At 38.5% G+C, this 24,921-nt stretch overlaps 1 protein-coding gene across 3 annotated transcripts in view; it reads right to left on the reverse strand.

Moving 5' to 3' along the window:
• Nucleotides 1-493: 493 nt before the first annotated feature.
• The window catches only part of RAB28 (RAB28, member RAS oncogene family), an 89,513-nt gene continuing 65,085 nt past the window's right edge, over nt 494-24,921 (reverse strand). The window contains exons 5-8 of one of the 3 annotated variants that reach the window (XM_032494132.1): nt 23,267-23,370; nt 18,620-18,697; nt 9,812-9,906; nt 1,223-8,590 (exon numbers count right to left, since the gene is read on the reverse strand). In XM_032494132.1, the coding sequence (XP_032350023.1) occupies nt 9,817-9,906; nt 18,620-18,697; nt 23,267-23,370 (272 nt within the window). In that variant the 3' untranslated portion in view covers nt 1,223-8,590; nt 9,812-9,816. Of the gene's footprint in view, nt 8,591-9,811; nt 9,907-18,619; nt 18,698-23,266; nt 23,371-24,921 lie in introns of all 3 variants that reach the window. The other 2 variants (XM_032494134.1, XM_032494129.1) reach the window with 2 other exon arrangements.

The raw sequence follows: 24,921 nt of genomic DNA on the forward strand, positions 1-24,921 counted from the left end.
GTCACATAGCCAGTTAGAAGCTAAGACAAGGTCAGTCTCTTGGTCACCTGTCCCCAGGACAGAGCTCCTCCCAGCTCACCCCATGGGCTGCTTAGTTGCTGATGACAACCTACAATACTGGTAGGTTTCATTCATTCAATAAACGTTGATTGAGTGCTTCTTCAATGCCAGGCACCAGGGAGATGCAAACAACAGGGGGGTTCTTGGCCTTGGAGAGCTCATGGTCTGAAGGGGACTGGGGCAAGCAGCCTCATGGCTGCAGGGTGGCCTGGTGGTGCTACGAGCCTGGTGGGTGCTTCTAGCGTGGGGCCTCTGGCAAGGCTGTGGTCAGGTGAGAAGCTGGACGACTCACTTCCATGTGCAAGCAAAGGGCACAAGAGGGCTTGGTAACGTCTGCTTGGGATGGGGGGTGTGGGGTGGGGAAGGGGAGGGCTGGGAGGGAGGACTAAGGCTTCAGAGGAAGGGAGAGAAAAATAAGGAAAACAAAGGCTCCTTATATGGAAGGCGGGTTACTTTTGTTTTAATAAGCCACTTGTGTGCTGTGACTTTATACAACTCAAGTTAGAATAAACAATTTTGAACTAACGATTGCTAAGGATATTTACTGGGTGTATAAGAAACAATTTGACATTACTAAAATATGTCAAGACCAAAATAGAGGCACCAGGAAAACGTCCCTGTAGGCACGAGTCTTTGCTACCATAGAGACATCCTATCTGCCTTTGCTCACAGCTGTTGGGAAAGTCAGTCCACATCAGTGCCATGTAGAGGACCACACAGGTCAGCGAACCCACCACATTTACATGAGGAATTTACCAACTCTAATGCTGCCAGTGTCGTGGGGAAGTGGACACTTTCACTTGCCATTAGCAGGATAAGTTGTACAATATTTCTGAAATGCAGTTTGGCAGATTTTATGAAAATATGAAATATTTTCAAAATACCCTTTGAACCAGCAATTCTACTTTTAGGAATTTATCTCAGGGATAAATATATACAAGAAAATACAGAAAGATATACATAGGATGTTCAACAAGGCATACTTTATAATAGTGAAAATTTGGGGAAAAAATAAATGTCCACAGATCACAGAGTGATTAAATTATCCTGTTATACACTTGAAAACCATGAAGCCGTTAAAAATGATGATGTGTATTTATGTTTATGGATTTCGAAAATGTTTTTAATATCACTTGTCAACAAAAGCAAATTTCAAAACAAGTTATTTAATATAATGCAATTTATTATAACTTCTGGAATTGCATTTATGCATATCTGGGACATGGTTTTTCACCAAAATGTCAACATTGACAGGGAAGGGGCGATCTTAATTTCTTTATTTTTCTCTGTGTTAAGTATTTTACAGCATTTCTACAGTCAGAACAAATGGTAGAGTTATCTTCATTTGGGGATTAGAATTTTTAAAGAAACTAGGCTAATTCCAAACTGACAATAGAGATTGCAAATATTCATTCATCCTTCATTTTTACAGGCTAACTCCCTATAAATACATATTCATGCGATTTGTTTATATACTGAGTCATGAAAACGGTTTGCTCAGTCACTGGAAACTGTTTAGTAAGCACCACCACGAATGAGGCACAGGGACGGTAATAAGGGGGAGGATAACACGGTAGTTGGGGTGTCAGGATTCTGAGCAGGCCGACCTGGGTCTGATCCCGGTTCCACCGCCTTTGGACAACTGTACAACCTCAGACAGGTTGTTAAACTGCCCTGAGCCACAGCTTCCCTGTCTGCCAGAGATAATACAAGTACCCACTGTATTAGTCACCTATTACTCCGAAGCAAATTACACTGAGATTTTAAAACAACAGTAATGATTTGTTCTCTCTCACAGTTTCTGTGAAGCAGGAGTTTGGGGCACCCTGGCTGGGTGTTTCTACCTGGAGGTCTCTGGTGAAGTTGCAGTCTCATGAAAAGCCAGGGGTTCACTTCCAGGCTGGCTGCATCAAAGGGCTGGCAAGTTGATGGCAAGGTTCATCGTAGGCCATCTGGAAGGCTAACTAACATACATCGGATGAGAAGATGTTTATACAGAACCCAGGATGTCTGCACTGCATCCATTATAAACCACGGCAACAATAAAGAGCACGTGTAACCGTCCTGCGCAAGCGAGCCCCGGAAACAGCTCAGAGATGTTAAGTGGTTTGACTAGCTATGCAGTCAACTGATCTTTGAGCCGGGAGAAGAAACACGTTTTCCAGCTCATCTCTTCAGCGTCCCTTTCCCTAGAGGAAATCTCAGTGGAGACATGGAAGTGAGGGACCACAAGGTAGTCACAAGAGCTAAAGATGAACAGATGTCTCAGAAGGAAGGATAGGGAAGCTGTTGGAGGATTCAGAATGTCGGGCTGATGGGAAAGGCCATGGGGAGCCATGGGGAGTTTGGAGTGAGACTGACCTAATTCAAACCCATAGGTCAAGTCCCCCCCTACAGCTGCAGTATGAAGGTGACGTGGAGGTCTCTGAAGAAAGCGGGCTGTTAGAGCAATGCAGGCAGCAGCCGTGGAAGAGGAGAAGGGGCCTGAGAGACACAGTGGTTCAGCATCCAAGCCACGTGCAACCTGCGGATTCAGGTTAATTATGGATTAAGGAGGCCAGGTCACCAGGCTTAGGGGAGAGTGGCTGACTGAGCTGGTACGTGCACAGTGCCTCCCTCAGTCCCAACTCCAGCCCTGAGTCTACTTCAGTCTACAGTGCACGAGGCCTAAGAGTACTCAGTGTGACTTAGAAGAAGGACTTTAAAACAAGTCTTCTGCCTTTCCTCGTTTCCAGCTCTGCAGCATGGAAAACATGGAATGAAGGGCCAGACAGAATGGAATGTACATCGTTCTGAGCTCAGCCCAAAGGCCCTGCTCCACTGAAAGGCTTGCTTCCCAAGGATGAAGGTGCTGGGAGGGTCGCCTCCCTCAAGGCTGTCAGGCCAAGCTTCACTTCCCCTGTTAAATCTGTTCTGACCGCCCCTCACCCCTGTCTGGGGAGAACTGAGCTGCTCCCAGCACCCTGTACGCCATTACCAGGATGGACGCTCTCCTAGGACACCAGGATGCCCTACGAACTGCAGGACAGAGGCTGTGTCCCTAGGCATCTTGGGCCCCTGGGGCCCAGCCCAAATATTATGACTTAGCTCTCCAAAAAAGTTTGACAAATAATTTTCTCTCTTAATATCATCAGCTTTGCATCCAGACATTAACGTTTACACTCACAAGAACTGCGATCTAGTACCCAAAGGGCGGAATTCACTCCCTCAGTAGGGCTGCCATGCACATCACAGGTCTTGTAGATTTAATCACACATTTTACAGGACAGTGAAATGATCAGTTCTAACGAAACAGTGTGACAATTTTCTAAAAGAGAGAAATAAATGATTTGAGAAAGGAAAATTTTTTCTTAATTGGCTCAATGATTCTGTATGGGTTAGCAGTGGCCCTGTCCATACACTGGTTTTATTTGGCCAATGTAACTTTAAAAATGGGGTTAGAATGGCTATAGCCAGGCACATGCTCTTCCTATTGTTTTATATTAACTGCTTTGTGTTCATTTATTTACTTACCTAGCCCCTAACGCCATGAGTTTGCAACCCTGAAACCTGACACTTCATAAAGCATAGAGCAGATGTTTGCACCGTTCTGTCTTGGGCTGCATCAGAATTTTCTTTCGATAGCTTCTATCTACCCATCCTGTTGCTGGCGTCCTATAGGTTACATACTGGAAGTTTAAGCTTTTTCCGAAGCATGGTCTTCACCTATCTGGAGACTACCATCAGTCTCTCTCTGAGGCTTTCCCTTTTCCAAATTAAGCATACCGTCTTCCTTCAACAGTTTCTTATGACATTGGATCTTTTCACCATGATCAGAATGTGCCCTCTTAAAGAGGGGCACCCATACAAGGAAAAATAATGTCAGCATAGCCTAATCCCTTGCAATTCAAAGTGTAATCCAAAAGTCAGCAGCATTAGTACTCCTTGGCAGCTTGTTATAAATTCAGAGCCTCAAACCCCACCCTAGACCTACTAAATCAAGATTCTCCAGGTGATACGTATTCACAAACCAACCCAGAGAACAGAGACTCTTTTTGCATTAACATAGTTTAAGATTGTGTTAAGTAATCCTATAAGAGGCAATTACCTTATACTGTTGACCCTGATTCCTGTTATCTGAAATCCCTGATTCTTCACTCACTGTTAAGCCACATCTTCCTATATTACAGTTTTATTGAAGCATTTAACCATCTGATTCCATTCCGATGAGTTATATGTGTACCTAGACTAAGACCTTAAGGACAAAACGCAGACATGTTCATCTCGACCTTTGGTGCCAAGCAAAGCCCCTGGTACATAACAGCCGCTTATGTAAGAACTAACAAGGAAATAAACTAACCCGAGCCAAAGTGACAGAGGAAACCGAGTCATGCTGTTACACAGTTCAAGCCTGCCTTGATCTGGGGCTCGATGTCAGGGAAGGGGCTTCTCCCCACGTCTCACCTCTGCTCCCTTGGCATGAGCTCTGGATTTGGGCAGGTTCTCCCTTCGTGTCCTCAAACCGGCTGCCAGTGCTGCTCACAGCTACAGCCTGTCTCATTCAAGTCCAGTGGGCAAAGAGTCATTTGGGAACTTCAGGGGATGAAAGTTTCTTTTCTTTTTTCTCGTTTTTCAGAAACCTCAGCAAATGTCCCTTCCAGTTTCATTAGCTCTGATGGAGTTAGCTGAGCCAATCACTGAGACCAAGAGGAATTCATATCCTAATAGGTTTAAGCCAGTGAGAATCCATCCCTAGAGCTGTGAGTAGTTGAAAATGGAGGTGGGATCCACCGGGAAATCAGGACACTGTTGTTGTGAGAAGCGGTGACCTGACGCTGGGGAGGCCGCTGGCAGACGTCTACCACAACGCTCAGAAGGTCTGCATTTCCATTTTCTTTGAATCTTGTAACTGTTTTTCAGGATGTCCAACATTGCAGCAGTCACTGCATGGGTTATGGCCAGAAAACTTTTCTATTTTTAAATGACACACACACTATTATGCCCCATCACATTGTTTCAGTGATCGACTTTAAAGGGTCCTGGCTTACCTCCTCCTGGAATAATAAAGCAGTCACAGGAGTTCTTTGGGCCACTCCAAAAACCACTCCAGAGTGGTTTGCCACACATAATAGAGGGTGCACTTGAAAAGCAGCATCCAATGACCAGTTCTGGCTGAAAACTTTTGTGTTTTCAAAAGTTCAATAAGCAGCAGAAGTGACCACAATGTGTTTGAAACTTTATAGCTTGAGTCTTCAGGAGACAAAGTGCCTAAAACTAGATGGAAAGACTTATAATTTTTTAAATTAAAAACTGTAGACAGGAGAGGTAACAGTCAAAGTAAAAAAAGCATGAATCCTAGTTTTTTGTTTCAAAAATAAAACCCGAGGTATGGGGAAAATTGTAATATGGAATTCAGAAATCTGCTTTGGCCATATGCTTACTGCGTGTTCACTGCGCCTGCCTTCCCCGAGCCAGAAGGCCCTCAATGACCCTTCGAGCTTAGGATGGGACAGACATGAAACCAATGAGACCAACGGCAGGGGAGGCATTTTTCTGTCCTCCCTTCTGTGATCAGAGGGCAAACTTACCACCATGAGCCTCTCTAAACACACACCGCTTGCCAGTCTAGATGGTTGGCGTGAGAAAGTGGGTGGACCAGCACTGGCCGTCACCACTTCTCAGAAGAACACCTAGGCCTGATCAACATCTAGGAAGGTCAGCTGTGTGATCTCTACAAGGGGAAGGCAACCTAATTCAGTACTCGGCCGAGTGCATCCTCAGAAACGGTTTGTGTGGATCCTGGCTCTACCCTCAAGCAGGGATTTAGTGTACATCACTCACTGCAATGTCCTCGTACATAACAGGGACAATGACACCCTTCTCATAGTCTGGTGTGGAAATAAAACAGCTCCTGTGACAAGTGCCTGGAAATGTCCTGGGAGAGAAAACCTACAAAGCCATTCCCTCACCTGCCCCCTGTTCAGTGCCCTTCAGTGCTCTGACTTTTATAAACACACAACTGAAGTACCCTGGTCTGATCGCAGACCTTCTGTAGTTTCTCTCTGCCTCCTCCAGATGCCTGTACAATCATACGTACGTGTTAAGTCACACCTTTTAATATTGCAATAATTGGGACTGGAAAAAAAAAACACTTTTAAAAATCTTCAAATTTTCACATAGATGTATAAATGACAAAAAATGATCAAAAAGGCATGGTCTTACCCCTTACTGAATGTAAAGCAGGGCAAATTTAGTTAACAGTAGACCTCAACCAACCACAGCTTTAAAGCAGCAGCAGCAACAACAAACATCTCTCCTATTAGACTGTACGGTCCTTGAGGGTTGAAATCTTTTATTCAACTTTATATTCTCCTAAACGGCTCTAGCCAACCGACCAGCATGTATCAGAAAGGTCTTGAAAGGAAGGATAAGCTGAACTATCCTGAAGGGCATGCCACCTCGAAAGGCTTAAAAAGGCTGCATAGTTGCTAGAAAGTGAAAAGCACAGAAATCAAAGTAGGGAAAGCTGGACTCACTGCCTAATGAGTGCAGCAGGCCCAATTTTCAAAATTTCTTAAATTTCAAATCACTCTTGAAAAAGTGTTACCCTGGCCAAGAGACAGAAGATCTCCTATACGGTCTATCACTGTGATTTCATGACCTCAAGTTCCTTTTCTTTTTTAATTAAAAAACTACGCTCTTACCTGAGCGGCGCCCACCCTGGACAGCAAGGAGTGCCAGAAGCAGTCCCGCTCACCCGGCCTCAGGACTGCCAGGGTCGTCCCCACTTCTGGCAAGCTCCTTTCCTCTCCGACCTTCAGTTTCCCCCGCCACGCAAGATGTGAAACAACAAGGTTTCTAAAATCCCTTATAGCTGTAAAATTAGATGTCCAAAATTCCTGCACACATTTACGGCAAGTCTCCTCCAGGGAAGGCACCCTGACAGGCACTCCTGAAGGACGCAGGAGAGGACAGGGTCTGCCCTTCAACAGGCTCATCGTCTATGAACAGTAAAACACAAGGACACAGACAAGTGTGACCCAAGGCAGGAAGGGGTAATGGCCACCTGAGAGGTACTCACGTGGAACCTGCAGTTCTGGAGACGAGGACAGGCTTTGGAGGGGCAGCATTCACCGTTTCACGTGGCAAACACGGGGCACCCACGTGCCAGGCACTGGGCCTGAGCACACAAAACACAACACAACTCTACCAGGACAGAGCCCTGCCCTCGTGGTGCCTAGACGCCGGCTGGCAGAAGGCAGACATTGGGAGAAGGGGGAGGAATTCCAGGCAGAGGGGGCTTGCAGCAAAGACAGGAAGGCAGAGCTTCACAAGCACACAGGAGCAAGCCCACGGCTCTACTGGCGCACAGGCAGGCAGCGGGTGGAAGAGCAGTGTGAGGAAAGGTAGGGGGCAGGATGCCGCTGACATAGAGCCCTGAAATGCCGGGCTACGGAGTCCGGGTTTTAACTGGTCTAACAGAATCACCTAACAACTCTAAGTGACTCATGTCTATTAAACTTCACACAATCACTGGTCTGAATCCAAAGAATCTTTGTTTTTCTATAACTAAAGAATATGGCAGAAAGAAAATTCCCCCCCCCAAAGTAATTTAAATAAATTTATTTGCAGGAGAAAAACATCTGAACATCAGGTACAGTCTGATCCACAATGATCCAACAATAGTCATAGCTCATCCTGGGAGTTCTCTTACGCAGCCTGCAGGAGGAAGTCCACTGGAGCAGCAGCTGGACGTTTATCAGAATTCACAAAGCCGTCTAACCTGAGTATCACACAATACATAATGACCATGATACAGTAACAAAAATACAATGTCAAATACTCACTATTTCGTGAGCTACAGCTACAATATAAACAATTTAGGCCCTTTCTTAAAAAAATGAAAAAAGTATTTCTATTATAGCTTTATTTCAAGCATTTTCAGTTAGATACAGCTTTACATATTTTTACTTACAATAGATAGCAAAAGAATGCCTTCTTAAGTATCTGTAGATAAAATATATTACTCGTTTAAATGTTTGCACTCCGAAGCATACTTTGCCAGGTATCAGTTCAGATAAGAGAATGAAACTGTGCTCTGGCAAAATCCTGGCTGATGGTCAAGACCTGGAGAGTTTTCATATTTGTTTAAAAAAATTTACATCGGGGAAAAAAGAAGTGAGGACATAAAGAGAACCAACATTATTCTTTTACAATGAAGCAGTCTACTTCCAGAGAATGGGCTTTCCATTCAAAGTGTGTGGTCCCGAAGCTGAATTCTTTCCAGTCCAAGGAGCTGCCTGCGGCTGTGAGGCAGCTCGTAATGATGAAGCGAGTTAAGAGGAAAGTGTTAACTGAACTACAGAGATGGTCACTGATAAAGCAAGTTCCTAGAGGTCCTCAGGCCCACACAGAGGCGAAGGGCAGCCAGAACTATCAATACAAAAGAAAAATGCGCTCACTGAACTGCACACATCGCGCTTCTAGGAGGGTTAACAGTTCTTGACATAGGTTCCTGGTTGTAGTTTACAATATCTGCCTTCACCACCCTCTGTCACAAAAGAAAACAGAGTTATTATCAGAACATTTCCAAAGAGCTCCTTAGAGTATATTTTTATTTTCTGAACTCTGGTGAACTCCTGATGATAGACATCATAAATGAAGCAGGAGCTGATATTAAAAGAATCATCCAGAACCAACTAAAGTCAAGCTGGGGTGTTTTTGGTTGGGGGAGGTTTGGTTTGTTGAAGGCTGTAACAGCAATTCTTTAATGGAGTCTTCTCTGGTTATGTGACACTAATAAAAAATCGGCAAATCAATATGAAAAATTAAACCCTGGTTATAATTTAAAGCAAAGGAATTAAAATTAGTCATTTACATATTTTAACTCTTAAGACTTCATCATTTCATAGTAAAAAATGTCATTATTAATATTTTCATAAGCCATTATTCCCAAACACAACTTTTAAAATGTTAATCAATTTGTGAGTTAGTGAGAAGAGTTATAAATATTAAAGAGATGTGACATATAAAGAAGAAATGTTCTGAGCAACCCAATTTTTAAAACTTTTTTAATTTTTAATACTTTTCTCACAAATCCCTAACTTACTTCCAAAACAGCTCACTATTAGGTTATGAATAATGACTCTAACAAAATATAGAATAATGAGAAATTTACAAAATTACCTTATATTTTTAAAATAATTTAAACCAAAAGACATTTTTAGCTCTTCCTTCCTTCCCTCTAACACACACTTCAAGGAGTGTCTTAAATAATGAATTTAGCAATATATCCTAACAATCATCTCTAAGTAATAAATTTAAATTAAAACAAATCCTTTACCATTTTCAACTTTTTTTCACTAAGTCTGCACATACAAGCAGACAAAGAAGGGTAATTCAAGGCAAATTTTTAAAATACTCTTTCAATTATCAGGCTATTTCAGGAAAAATGGTGAAGAATGAATAATGAAATAACTGCCTCAATTCTCCACTTCACTGCACATGTAATAAACACAACCATAAAGACAAATACGTTTGAAAGTAACTGAAATGTTATTTTAATTCGTTCCCAATTCCTTGTTTAAGTCGTAAGCCTCCTGACAAAAGATCGATTTTTCAAAGTTCTGAAACAGGACTTCTGCAATATTAATTCCCAATAATATACAACAATCATTTGAACATCTCTATTCATAAAGAATAAGGAACAAGACAGCATTCACTAGTCCTCCCCACCCACCTCCCCCCGAACTGCAAGTTTATTCATTAATACCTGCACTACTGTACTGAACAGATTCTACTCTGAGCAGAGCTGGTAAGTTGATGATCTTCTTCCGGGTACTTCACTATTTCTGCCCTGACAATACGCTGTCAATTCCATACAACATAAACAACATGAAGAAGAGAAAAAAAGGAAAGAAAGAAAAAATGGAAAGTATATTCAATAACTGAAAATAGAAGGGAACACCAAAAGAGAAAAAGAAATATACACATAAATTTAAACATGTCACAAAAGAAACAGCAGAATATATGCATATAAAAGGAAAGAAAATGAACAAAGGTCCAACTGTTTACAATTCTAATTATTGAAATAGACATGTCTACTGAACCTCCCAGACAAGCTATGAGTTCTATTTCTAGTATCACGATTACAAACAATGCCCAGTATTTCAGAGGACAACAAAGAATTATGGGGCCTCTCCATGCTAAAGTGCAGTAAAAGTATTAATTCAACTTCCTTCAACAAACATTACTGAGGATCCACAATGTGCCAGTTACTCTACACAGGGAATGCATGGGTGAATTACACAGAATTTGTTCATCAATTCTGTGGAGCTACCGGGAAGAGAGCATGTACCCAGCTAACTGTCACACGAGATAAGTGCTTCACCAGGAGGCTTATAACATGTTGTGGGAACAAAGAGGAAAGAGTGGTTAATTTTCTTTGAAGATGGGGAGAGGACGCAGAAATCAGAGAAAGCTATATGTCATTTACAATTTTTACATTTAATAGTATTTATTACTTGTCAAAGATTTTCCTTTGATTCTCACTCCTCCTCCCCTCACAACCCTAACTTCCATGCTTCCAAATTCCATATAGAAATAAACAAGTTCAAAATACACTTCTCTGTCATTAAAAAAAAATCCTGACACACAATATTTAAGCACAACAGCTGTTGTTTTCAAATATCTAAGAGATTTGCTAAATAAAGGAATCAAAGTTAGGGTTTTTTATTGCTATAACCCTTAAGATGAAAAGACTACATATGACAAATATGGTAGAGATAACATGCTCCCCAAATTTTTTACACTTGAAACTATTCTCACTTTTTAAAATAATTTCAAATATTTTATTTCAGAAATACCTTCTTTCATAATAGCATCTACTAATTAGAAGAGAGAGAAAAACGTTAATCAGGCTGCTGCTTGGGATAATGTTTATAAAGCTTGGATAAACAAATGAGGGTAGAGGACAGGACGCTGCAGTGAGTGAGCCTTGGACGGGCTCTGCTCCAGTTCTCTGGCAGGCAGCATTAACTTCTGGACAAGGCTCATGATTTACTGGGCACTCAGCCTGATGCTATCAACAGAAGCATTACCAACTGCCACGTGAGGTATGAGGGGGTACGTCAGTGAAACTCTGAACACCATCATCTGGCCTCCCCCAAACCTAATTGTTTCATGCCAAACTATGGATTACAATAAAGAGAAAGGATTTTCATAATCAGTAAGCAACTCATTAATCCTCCAAAATGATGGTTTAAACCCTGTCCTATAAACACAACCAGGTTACTGACCTGTGGTCAAGACATTTTGGTCGAAGTATTGACTAACATAAATGACTTGGATTTTCATCAAGTTAATGAAGAACTAACAAGGCAACATCTTTCTTGGGGGCCTTGGCTGTTTGACATAAAGCTTTGTACAAAGTTTCTGAACTGGATGCCAGAACCAAAGCTCTGCAGATTCAAATCTTTGCTTTCGATGAGTTAAAAAGCATAATTTCCATGCTACAAGCTTCATGGTAGGTGATTTCACAGCAGTTGGCTTACTTACAAGTCATTCATTCATTGATGTTTTCAGAGAAAATGCTACCTACAAAACACCAACTTTGGAGCCACAAAGTCAATTATATTCTCTGCTACTAGTCAATCAAGTGAAAATAATGAAGTGGCCTTAAGAGAAGGGAGCTGTGTGATTCAGCACCAGATTAACTCTTACTCTTAAAGAGAATCTACAAGTGGATACCAGAAATGGAAGTGGTAGCTATCCACAAGGGTAAGCAAGAAGTCAGCCTCGGAGTTGAGATCGTAAGGTAGTAAGTAGTAGAGATGCTTGGGAAGACACTAAAGATAAATCTGGTCAAGTCTGCAACTGTATCTTAATCCAACAGTAGCATGTTTACCATTGCAAAAGTCATAGTTTTGTCATGCTCAGGGTATGTAGCAAACATAGTTTGACGGACTTTGATGGCTAAAACACCTGTCACTATCATTCGTTCAAAGCAAACCACTATTTTACATATTGAAGACATTCAGATAAATAACGTATAATCCCTGTTTTTGAGATGCATAAGAGTCTAGCATGGAAAACAGTTGTGTAAACTATTAAAGAATATTATGATACAAATTTAAGGTGCAACAAAATTATAGATTACCATTTAAAGCACTGCTATAGCATTTTTAAAAGCATGGTACTTTGCACACAGTAGGAGCTTAAAGAAAGCCACTCTCCTCTTTCTTCTGTATAATGCACCATTATACGCTACCAGTAACATTCACAACTTTGGGCAAGTTACTTCACCCCCTTGGTCTTCAAAATATCCTTATCTATAAGACACAAGGTTTTTCTGCAAGGTCTCTAAGATTCCATCTGGTTTTGAAATTATATGAAAAAATAAATTTAAAAAGTGAATAGAAAAAGGAAAAAATGGACTATGATTTGACATGGGTCTTAGTAACATTTTTTTGGAACTGTCTCCTCCTCAGGCAAGGGAAGTGAAAGCAAAATAAACAAATGGGGCCTAATCAGACTTAAAATTTTGTAGATATTGACAGGCATATGCAGAATAGATAAACAAGATTATACTGTATAGCACAGGGAAATATATACAAGATCTTGTGGTAGCTCACAGCAAAAAAAAAAAAAAGTGACAATGAATATATGTATATTCACGTATAACAGAAAAATTGTGCTCTACCCTGGAATTTGACACAACATTGTAAAACGACTATAACTTAATAAAAAAAATGTTAAAAAAAAAAGCTTATGCAGAGTGAAGGCAATCATCAAAAAAATGAAAAGGCCTCCTACTGAATGGGAGAAGCTATTTGCAAATGATAAGTCTGATAAAGGGTTAATATCAAAAATAAATAAAGAACTCATACAACTCAATATCAAAAAATCAAACAGATTTAAAAATGGGCAAAAGAGACCTGAGTAGACATTTTTCCACAAAAGACATACTGATACCCAACAGATACATGAAAAGATGCTCAACACTGCTAATCATCAAGAATATGCAAATCAAACCACAATGAGATATAACCTCACACCTGTCAGAATGACTATTGTCAAAAAGACAAGAAATGACAAGTGTGGGCAAGGATGTGGAGAAAAGGGAACACTTGTGCACTGCTGGTGGGAATGTAAACTCATGCAGCCACTATGGAGAATAGTATGGAGGTTCCCCAAAAAACTAAAAATAGAACTACCACATGATCCAGCAATTCTACTCCTGGGTATATAGCTAAAGAAAACAAAAACACTAATTTGAAAAGATACATGCACCCCAATGTTCAAAGCAGTATTATTTACAATAACCAAGCTATGGAAGTCACCTAAGTGTCCATCAACAGATGAATGGATAAAGAAGATGTGATATATACATATATACACAGTGGAATATTACTCAGTCATAAAAAGAATGAAATTTTGCCATTTGTAACAACATGGATGAACCTGGAGGTTATTATGTTTAGTGAAGTAAGTCAGACAGAGAAAAACAAATATTGTATGTTTTCACTCTCGTGTAGAATCTAAAAAATAAACTAATATAACAAAACAGAAACAGACTCACAGATATGGAGAACAAACTAATGGTTACCAGTGGGGAGAGGGAAGAGGGAAGGGAAAAGACAGGGGAAGGGGATTAAGAGGTACAAACTACTAGGTATAAAATAAGTAAAATACAAGGATGTAACGTACAACACAGGGGATATGGCCAATTTTTAAAATAAGTTTATATGGATAATCTGTAAACATATCGAATCACTATGTTGTATACCTGAAACCAATGTTTTTTTTAACTTCAGTTAAAAAAAAGAGAAACTAATGCATACCTATTTCAAACCAAACAAAGTCATAGCTTATTAACTGGCCAGTGAAAATGTCAAAGCTTAAAAATGTATTAAGAACTCTTAACGCCAGGTATATAGGACAAACCCTCCTTGCAATTCAGACTGAAAGAGATAAGACATAGAACTATGCATTTTCTTTTTAGATTATTTAATGTATTATTAAAGAGCTGAATGCTGGAGTTCCTCAGAGAATAGCACTTCTAAATTTATTTCTTCTAAAGGTTTGACTCCTTTGTAAACAAAACATCTGGGATGGAGTAATAGCCCAGTTGGCAGAGAGCACGCTGCACGAGGTGCCTGGTTTGATCCCCAGTAAAAGAAAGAAAGAAAGGAAGAAAGGAAGAAAGAGAAATGAGAAAATCTCAACAGTCTGGGAAACTTGGACATTTGTTAACAACTAGTCCCAACTTTCACACTATCAGAGGAGCGTAGGTGGGGACAGAAAAGAGGTGAATAGATAAATGACGCAAATAAAACCACTAACTAATTGAGAACTGTAAAAAAAAAAAAAAAGGCATCAGAGCATACTTAACTGTTTAAATATCTGCCTGCCCTCATGTATTCTGGGAGCTCCTTGAGGACAAGGAATTTAACTTAGTCATCTCTGTATCACCAGATTTTAGTGTCCTGGCACAAAGTAAACCCTCAAAAAATGTCTGCTGTATTAATAAACTGCATTCCCTTTCTTTTCTCCCTCTTCCCTTCCTTGCAAAACTTGTAGTGTGTTGATAGCTCATTTTATATGACTCTCAAACAGGAACAATCTAGGTTAGAACTAAAATAGCAAAATCTCTTTAAATAATCAGTGAATGGAACCAAGACTAAAACCTTATTATAAATATTTATGTCACAAATGAAGTTACTATAGTGTCTATTTCTATGTGACTGGTGAGTCTACAATCTAGCTCCTTCTGTATAAAGTAATACAAAACACTTTCAAATGTGACACCAAATTCCCTCAGGAGCCCCTCAAATGACATAAAAATCACAGAAAACAGGTGTACACACTCTCTCTCCCTCCCTTTCCTCCCTACTCCCCCACCACATTCTGTATATATAAAATCTGAACTTCTTTGCTTTTAAATGAACTTTCAGAAGATATCAAATAGCCAACAGGTACATGAAGAGGTGCTCAACATCACTAATCATCAAATTAAAATTACAATGAGACATCACTTCACACCTGTTAGAATGGCTGTCATCAAGAATATAAGAGATAAGTGTTGGAAATGATGTGGAGCAAAGGAAACCCTCGTGCACTGCTGGTGGAAATGTAAATTTGTGCAGCCACTGTGGAAAACAGTATGGAATTTCCTCAAAAAGTTAAAAATAGAATTACCACATCATCTAGCAATTACATTTCTGGGTATTTATCCAAAGAAAATGAAACAATAAATCAAAAAGACATATGCACCCCCAAGTTCACTGTAGCATTATTTACAATATACAAGATATGGAAACAACCTAAGTGTCCAGTGACAGGTGAATGAATAAAGAAAACGTGGGGGTAAGTATATATACAGTGTAATATTATTCAGGCATGAGAAAGGAGGACATCTTGCTATTTGTGAAAAAATGGATGGACTTGGAGCACATTGTGTTAAATGAGATAAGTCAGACAGAGAAAGTATGATATTACTTAGATGTGGAATTTTAAAAAGCCAAATTTGTAAAAACATAGAATAAAATGGTGGTTCCCAGAGGATGGGGAGATAAGACAAATGTTGTTTAAGAGTACAAACTTACAATGATTAGTAAATAAGCCCTAGAAATATAATGCACAGTACAATGATTATAGATAGTAATATTGTTTTATAACCATCAAACTTGCTAAGAGATTAGAACTTACTTATTCTAACTACTAAAAAGGATAATTATGTAATGTAATAGAGGTGCTAATTATTGCCACAATGACAATCATATTACAATATATAGCCGTATCAAATTAACATGTTATATACCTCTTAGATTTATACAGTGTTATACATCAAATATCATTTCAATAAAAAATAACACTGTGCTCAACACACAGTAAGTACCTTCCTATAAATGAATCTTTTTTAAAAAAATCAACTTTAAAAAAATGTTTCCACTGAGAAATGGTAAATGTGAGATAAATAATTCAACTGTCAAAGGCACCAAATTCACTAGTTTTGGGAATGGAGACTGAAGTTCCCACACACAAAGGATTCTGATGAACATAATACAGGAAGGTTCTAGTAGCTTGAATTCATCCTTTAATGAATGAATTCAAAGTAAACACCAAGAAACTGAAGACTGAATTAAACCTCACAGCATAATAAACAAGACGGGGTGCACTAACAAACAAGGAGGGGTGCACAGGGAGGGTAGAGAGCTATGCAGTTAACACATCTGATACTGCTTTAGTTAAAACATGCTTAGGTGTCAAGTCCATCTCTAAAGTCTAAACAGTAAGTTTCTGGCTCTTATGACCTAGAGCGAGCTAAAAATATTAGTAAAACTTCTCTAAAATTCTGCCTTTCAAAAGTATCTGCGTCAGTCCACCTCTCTGGAGTTACCCTGAACCCGAGCACGCCGTGGAGCTCCGATGGCAGCCTGTGTTGCACCAGCACACCCTCCCCTCTAGGGAGGGATCACCAATCATTGCGTCTCCCCCTTTTTCAGCTCCACTAGGAGAGAAATCTCAATGTGATCTTGGACTTCTCCCTTCTATCCAGTCATTCCACAAGTCTTACTGATTCTTCTTTGAAATGTCTCTCTTACATTCATTCTTTCCTTCGACTCGGATTTTGGTCCTTATCACATGAGGGCAGTAACCCAATCTCTTTGCTTCAATCTCTTTCTCATCCATTCACACACAAAAAAATCCCATTAGATTAATCCTACCTAAAATCTGCTTTCATTTATTTCCCTGCTTAAAAAATTATTTCCCACTGTCAATATGTGAGATAAAATTTATCAACTTGGCATTTGTAAACCTCCATAATCTTTTCTGAAATTCCCTTCACACTGTAACATAAATGGTCATTTATTTAACCAAACTGCTCTTCTGTTTCCAAAATACAAACTAAGCTTTTCAGCTTGTTCATACCAACTTCTTTTTCAATTCCCCACTCCAAATCCTCAGTAAATCTTCCCCCAATATGGAAGACTGAAAATACTAGGCACACTGCCGTCCGATAGGCCTGAGTTCAAATCCTGGCTCCACCACTGCCTAACCATAGATTCGCAGATCAAGTTACTTAACCTCTCCACAGTTTCAGTTTCCTAACCTTAAAGTGATGAACTGCCACCTGCCCCACAGAGTTATTATGAGGATTAAATGAGATAACACAGTGCCTGGCACATAATACATTACTTTTCCTCACTAAAGGCAGGGACTGCATCTTAAACTCTTTTAATTTCCTCTGGATCCACCACTAAACCACATTTGTAATACATGATCAATAAATCATTTGTGACTGTTTGACAATCATTCATGGACTATCTGATTAACCAGGGACAAACATCATTTAGAAAATGAAGCTAAAAATCAGAGGAATCACTCGACCTCTGCGGCCTGCCAAGTTCTGTGCAATCAAGCAAATCACGGTGATTTCTCTTTCTTGTATCCATTCTCCTAGACCAAAACCAAGTAACTATTTTTGTGTCTGGGAGCAATTTATATGGCATAAATATCTGAACATTGTGCCTAGCCATAGTAAGTGCTGAAATAAACATTTTTTGTATAATGAGAAATAACAAGTTGCAGATTTCCAGAGTTCCAAATATTTTAATGAAGTCCTAGAAATAGCCACAGCAGCGTAACAATTTTCAATTGCTATTTTCTCAAATTGTTATAAACCACCCCCCCCCACACACACAGAGTGACCATGAAAATAAGACACAGAACTAACTCCAAAAGAAGTAAAGAAAAATTTAAGGATGGGGAAATATCATTATACCTTTTTAGCTGCAAGGAGCAGGAACGCAGTGGAAGGGATTGAGGAAAAATGTAATTTATTTGTTGCTTCTAAGCAAATCACTTCCGAAGCTTAACCTTATAGGCTTTTGTTCTGAGTTTCGTTCAATCAAATGTGAATTGGCTAGTGTAGTAGTATTTTTAAATGCTTGATCATTGGTATTCACGTTTATTTCTTAGTTAAGAGAACTGTCTAGGAATAGTAAAAGAATTCGGAAATCCTCAATAATTAATACCATTATTAAATTAACAATAAAATAATAAATATCATTAATTACTATTAAAATCAGTATCATTACAGTGGAGGATGTTTTAGAGAGGAACAGAGAACAAGACTTTAGAAAAAATAATGTTTTACCAAAGCAAACATGGAAGATGCCAAATGGAGTAAATTCTTACTAATTAAGATAAACTTTGATAAATAGTTGGGATTTGATATGAAATACAAAAAGAATATTGTACAGTAATCTAGGAAGAAGAACTTAATGAAGTACAAAACAATATGGTCAGTATCTTAACTCATTATATAACCACTGATGAAATTTTTATTATAGTAATCTAATTTCTTCCAACACAAAGGACAAAATGCAGTTTCAAGGGTATCATAATTTGGCAAAAGTTAACATCCTCCATCTTCTGCACAAACCATAATTCACACACACAATCTATTTCTAGGGCTTTTTGGAATATGTACATAAATGTGAAAGGATTCAGGGTGAAAATTAATGTCATTTAAGAAATAAATTATTTTTTTAAATATAAAGTTCAATATAATCACCTGTGACTGTTCTATTTCTGCTTTGTTTAACTTGATTCCAAGGATTTCAGCAGCAACTTTCTGAAAACACAGGAAGACCTACATAACAAAAATAGGTTTAAATGATTTAAAACAGGCATGCTTAAGTTACTTTCAAGTAAATTGAACTTTCTAAAAAATGATAAACAGCAAGAACTGCAAAACTATGATGTACCAGGTTATTCCAAAAATAGCTTTGTCAAATACTGCAACATTTTAAGTGTAATAATTTTTCTAAATGATTAAACCGTAATTTGGAAATTCATACAATTCACTGAACTGGTTTAAACATACACAAATCACTCTTTTAAATATTTAACATAAGATAATTAATTACAGATACCACATTTTAAAAAAACTATTAGCATAACAAACTCCCGTAAGTCCTGAAGAAAATGAGGGTCAAGCAGTCTGTACCACCTGTATGAAGTCCTCACTGGCAGTTCTACACTGGCCTTTTGATCTGGCATTAGCTTTATCTTAAAAGGTCTTACTTTCTAACCTTTCAATCCTCTCTTTGTGCTTCTCACCAATTTTAATAAATTCTCCGTATCTCTTGAGCAAAACAACTTAGTAATCTTTACTGTATTTTATCAAACAGAAAAGGAGCAGTATACTCCATTATCATTAAACAAAAACCTACAAAGACTTTTCTATAAACAGCCTTTCGTACATAGGAGGTTTATGCTGGGTCCACTATGACTCCTAGAGCTCCACTCCAGTCACTGACTGCTACACATAACTTGTCTTTGCTTCTAAGTGTCCTATCATATTCTTATCCCTACTTATGATTACTTACTGAATATTTATTGCAACTATACTAATTTAATTTTGATTTCTAATCAAAAAGAGATACATGTCCTCGAAAGGCTTACATCATTTCTACCCCAAAGAGCATTATATAGTATAGTTCACTGATGGTCAATGTTCAAGGAGAAACAGGAAAGTTAGTGTGGTGGAATGGAGAGAAAGAAGATTGTAAAAGAAAATTACCAAAGAGAATAAGAGTGTACAAATCACGTAAGTAAGATCTGATAGGCTACTGGAAGGACTCTGACTTTTTCTCTGAGTAAAGTGGAGGGTGGTTTGATGTGACTTCTATTTTTAACAAGGTCGACCTGGTTGCTGTATTTAGTTTTCACTTCAGAAATCAAGGTACAAAAAGAGAAAACAGCAAGGATACTAATGTAAGAGATGATGGAGGCTTGGAACAAAGTGGTAGCAGTGGAGATGGTAAGAAATAGTCACTAGATTATGGATATATTTTGAAAGTAGAACCAACAGGACTTGGTAATAGATAGATGTAGTGTGTGAAAGAAAGAGAGGAGTCAAGGATGACTCCAGAATTTTCTTGGCTTTAGCAACTGGTAGAAGATCTGCCATTCCTGAAGTGGGGAAGATTGTGAGAGATTTGAGGGGAGAATATCAAGAGTTCAGGACCTGAATTAAACCGGAACTACCAATTAGACATATAAGCAAAGGTGCTGGGGTACACGAGTGTGGAGTTCAGGGAAGAGGTCTGGTCAAGGCCATGAGACTAGACGAGTTCACTAAAGGAATGAGATTTTAAAAAAAGATACCCAAGAACCGAGCCCTAGAGCACTCCAATATTTAGAAGACAGAAGGATAAGAAGGAATCTGCAGAGGGGACCAAGAGAGCAGTCTGCAAGGCAGGAGGTAAGCCAGGAGGGGTGGTATCCTGGAAGCTGACTGAAGAAAATATTTCAAAGTGGAGAGAGTGATCAACTATTTTATATGCTGCAGCTAAGTCAAGTAAGATGAGGACTAAGAACTGACCACTAAATTTAACAAAAAGGAGGTCACTGGTAACCTTAATAGGAGCATTTTGGGTGAAACACGGGACCAAATTCTGACTGGAACTGTTGAAGAGAAGTTGGGAGGAGAGAACTGGAGACAACTCTTTCAAAATATTCCACTGGTAAGTGGCAGAAGAAAGAATAGCTAAAGATGTGGGATCAAGGGTTTTCTTGTATTTAAGATAAGAGAAGTCATAATATTTTGTATACTGATAGAATAACCTGGGAGACAAAAAAAGACGCAGGATAGAGTGAGAACTGCTAAGCGATGTTTGCTACTAGGCAATGAGAAATGGGACTAATGCACAACGGAGGAAATGACTAGGAGCACAGACAGCGCACCCCATAGTAACCGCAGAGAAGACAGAAGATACAGATGTGGGGTGGGAAGGAGAGCTGGGGTAGATGTGGTGGCAGAAGTATGTGAAAGTCGATTTCTGTTTGTCAAATTTCTTATAAAATAAAGAACGAGGGCGTCAGCTGAGAGAATGGACGAGGAAGTTTTGAAGATTTGAGGAGAGAAGAGAAGCTATGAAATAGCCATCTGGGTGAGGGAGAGAGATAGTGGGATATGGACACTTACTGAGCAGCACTAGGGCCCACTTGAAGTGACTGACTGTGAACTTTAAGTGAAACCTCCACCATGCCTCTGTTTTCTCTGATCACGTTCAAACCCATGAATGCAGCCACATAAAGGTGGGGGCTTGGTTTAAGGCAGCCCAATGAGTCAGATAACGTGAACGAGGGGAAAGGGAACTGACAGGATGTGCTTGGCTGGCCATGACATTTAAGTTAGGAAGAGAGGAAAATGAGGACATGAAAGGAAATTAGGGACACTGAAAAAGTGTTAGGATCAGTGTCTTGTAGGTCCTGCACGGGTTGCAGACTGACTGGGTTAGGGCACTCAAGGTTGTGAGCTGGAAAGACAGAAGGTGGTCAGCGATTAGGATGCGTGATATGCAATATGAGGTAACAGAAAGGCTGCGGTGTTTTGTAAAGACAATGCACGGGAGTGAGTGGCTGAGGTGGGGTGGAGAACAGACAAAGATGCCAAATCACTAAGAATTATGACAAAGGTAGTATCAGGGAAAGCATAGTAAGCCAGAAACTCAGCTTCTCAAGCAACAAAGGGAAGTAACCTGGGAATGGAGATGACTAAAAGCCTCAAAGTGATTTCACAAGAACAAACCATCTCAAAGTTACACTTAACAAGAAAACAATAAGAATTTTTAAAGGTGGTTCAACATAAGTACACAAAAAATATTAAATGGTTAAACACAAGCTAAAATACTGAAAGGTAACATAATTCCAAAATGACAGAAGACCCCTAGGAAGATACGTGCGGGTGAAAGCCCAGTCCATGGGTGGACTTACCAAGGAGTACTGATGTTATTATTTTTTTAATGACATGTACGGGTATGTGCCCGTGTCTGCACCACCCTGGGGGAAAGCGCTCCAAGAGGTCACATTTTTAAATGTTAGACCCCCCAAAAGATTAAATACCCTTATATTACTTAGTATTTATCCCAAGCATAAAAACCATCAAGGACATCATAAAGGAAAAACACCAGAAAGATTAAACCACAGAAAAAAAAATACAAACTTCCTTTGGTTGAAAATGCCAAGAAAATTAAGTCAAATAAAAATCTGGGCAGTGGAGAGTATCTGCAAAAATTATGACAAATGGCTGTTATCCCCACCTTAAAAATGGTCACAGAAAACTTTAAAAAGCAATAGAAAATTATAAACACACAATAAGCAGAAAATTAATAAGTAATAAAAAATTTTAAATTTCCACTTCAGTAGCAGTCAAAGAAATTCAAATTTACATAGCCAAAAAAAATTAGTTTTTCCTACCAAATGGACAAAGATTTAAGAATAAATAAATCCTGAATGTTAAAAAAGAGTACAGTGATACGGTGCTCACACAATGCTGGTGGTGATATAAATTAACTTAGGCTTTCTGGCAGTAATTTATCAATAGGTTTCAATTATCTTTCAAGGAGTCTATTCCAAAGAAAAAATCAAAACATCAAAAATTATGGACAAAATTTTACATTAAAATTTTGCAAAATTTAACAACATCCCGAACTTGGAAGTAATCTACATGCCCAACAATAGGTACCTGGTTGAATAAATTTTTGAACATTTATTTAATGATTTCTTAAATCTAATGGATTATTAAATCTATTTAGTAATATTAAGTGACATGATAAAATTTTCTACAGATAAATACATTAAAAAGTAAAACACAACCTTATTTCTATATTATAACCTCAATTTTGTTAAATAAATATTTAACATGGTTAATATGGTGAGCCCTAGATTGTCAATCCTTAGGTTTACAAATCCTACCTCCACCCTTATTCTGTGTACCCTGGACCCCTACTACATAACCTCTCTAAGACTATTCTATAAAACAGAGAGAATCACAGTAGTACAGTGCCCATCACAAAGTACGCACACAGTAAATGCAGTCCCTTGACAGTAGGACTAGTATTTGTGAGCATCAGAAAAATAAGACTGGAAGGAATCATATGAGGTCATCTCCGAATGCTGGAGATTATGAATGGTTTATATTCTTTTTGACTTTCATATTTTTTTAATTCCTTAAAATAACCGTGAAATTATGTTAAATGAATTACAAGAGAAATACAAACAGAATACCCATGCTATATCTAACCTAACATATTTCATGTCTTCATAGGAATTAACTTGTTCCAAAAGTTAAGTAATAGAAGTATACTTCCTATGAATATTAGTATATAAAAGTAAAACAATTGTAATATTCAGTATTCATTATTTTACTTACAGAGTCTCCTGTCTTCGCTGAGACGAAGTGGCTACTAAAACCATTTTCCTGGCAAAACCTTAAGTGTTTTTCGGGTTTTACTGTTCGCATGTGCTCCAAATCAACTAGAAAGGGGAACAAAAACAGAGAACAAAATTCAACATTAGAGTCAATCAATATATTTTTTAACATATTTAGATTTGACCTATTTTCCAATACTGTACCACCGCTTAGATATTAGCTGTGTAATCTTGAGCAATTCTTTTTAGCCTCTTTATGCCTGTCTCTAAATCTAAAAACTGGGAATAACAAATACACCTATTATATAGAGTTCCTTGAGAATTAATCCATGCTTAGTGCACAATGGCCAGAACGTGATAAGCACTCAAAAATGAAAGCTATCGTTCTTGTTATCCGTATACTTCAGGCACACTGATGACACTCAAAACAGGTCTACTTAGTATAACGTGTTGACACACAGTGATTAATTGAAAAATGCACTTTCCCAAGCACGTTTGGTTTGAAACAGTTTAATTTAATAATTAGAACAGTTCTACAATCTCTATGAACTTTAATGTTACACAAATACATTAGTACTTTTCTGCTAAAAAAAAAATCACCATTTCATTGTACATTTATTTTATTTACAGCCATGGTTTCATTTCACAAAGATACAGCTCATTTGCTTTTCAAAATTAAAAGTATCCATTTTGAAAGTAGTAATTGGCCAGGATATACTTCCTTGAATAGTTGTAGGTGCTTTAAAGCAAAGCACAGTACTCATGTCCAACACTGGTTTTATCCAGCACAGACTAATTTTTTAGTGATCCTTTATTGAACAGTTTCTCTTTTTACAACACTACAGACCCTATAAGGGTGTTGACTCAATGCCGTCAAATTATAAGGCAAATATATTCACAGGATTTAAGGACAACTAGGCTCTTTGAGTCAATATAGGAAAAAAAAACTTAAACTGATTTCCTGAGGAAGGGACCCAACTGACTTGTAAAAACTTGTAAATTTGCAAATCTAGTAAGCCTACATAATAGTGCCAATTGATTACCAACTAAAAAATGCTCTCATACTACGTAAAAGGCTTTATTTAAAATTAGATTGAAGGTTTCTAGTTTGTAAGCTCAGGACATCCTTCTCTAGGAGATTTTTGATCTAGTGGGGGATTCCTGAGTCCCGTTTATATTGCTTAACTTGGATAATATGCAGCTTTTTTATTTTCTGGCCACAAGTTGCTGTTCCTTAAACATCACTGAGACCTTATTTACAAGAAGAGGCCAAAAAATGTCCAGATACCACAGGCATCAATTTGAGAAGACTAAAATACTAAGCTATTAGCACAGACATTTATACATCTAGTTTATCATAATATTGAAGTTAAAATACTTTCCTAATTCAACAAGAGTAGAACAAATCATGTCACTAGGAAAATTCCCCAATGAAATCCCTTTCCAATAAAAAAAAGAAAGTCTGTAATTCAACGAGTGGGTGCATTTGTCTTTTCTAATGAAATAGTCCATCATTGTTGTGTCTTTTCCTTCTTTTTTTTTCTTCTCTCCCTCTCCCCCACCCACACCCCACAACTCCTCACTACCACATAAGTTTATCTATATAGCAATGGGAGATTTACTATCCAAGCAAAAGTTTTTTCCTAGCAAAGGTAA

Source organism: Camelus ferus, chromosome 2 (genome assembly GCF_009834535.1).
Source record: "Camelus ferus isolate YT-003-E chromosome 2, BCGSAC_Cfer_1.0, whole genome shotgun sequence".
Classification (NCBI taxonomy): domain Eukaryota; kingdom Metazoa; phylum Chordata; class Mammalia; order Artiodactyla; family Camelidae; genus Camelus; species Camelus ferus.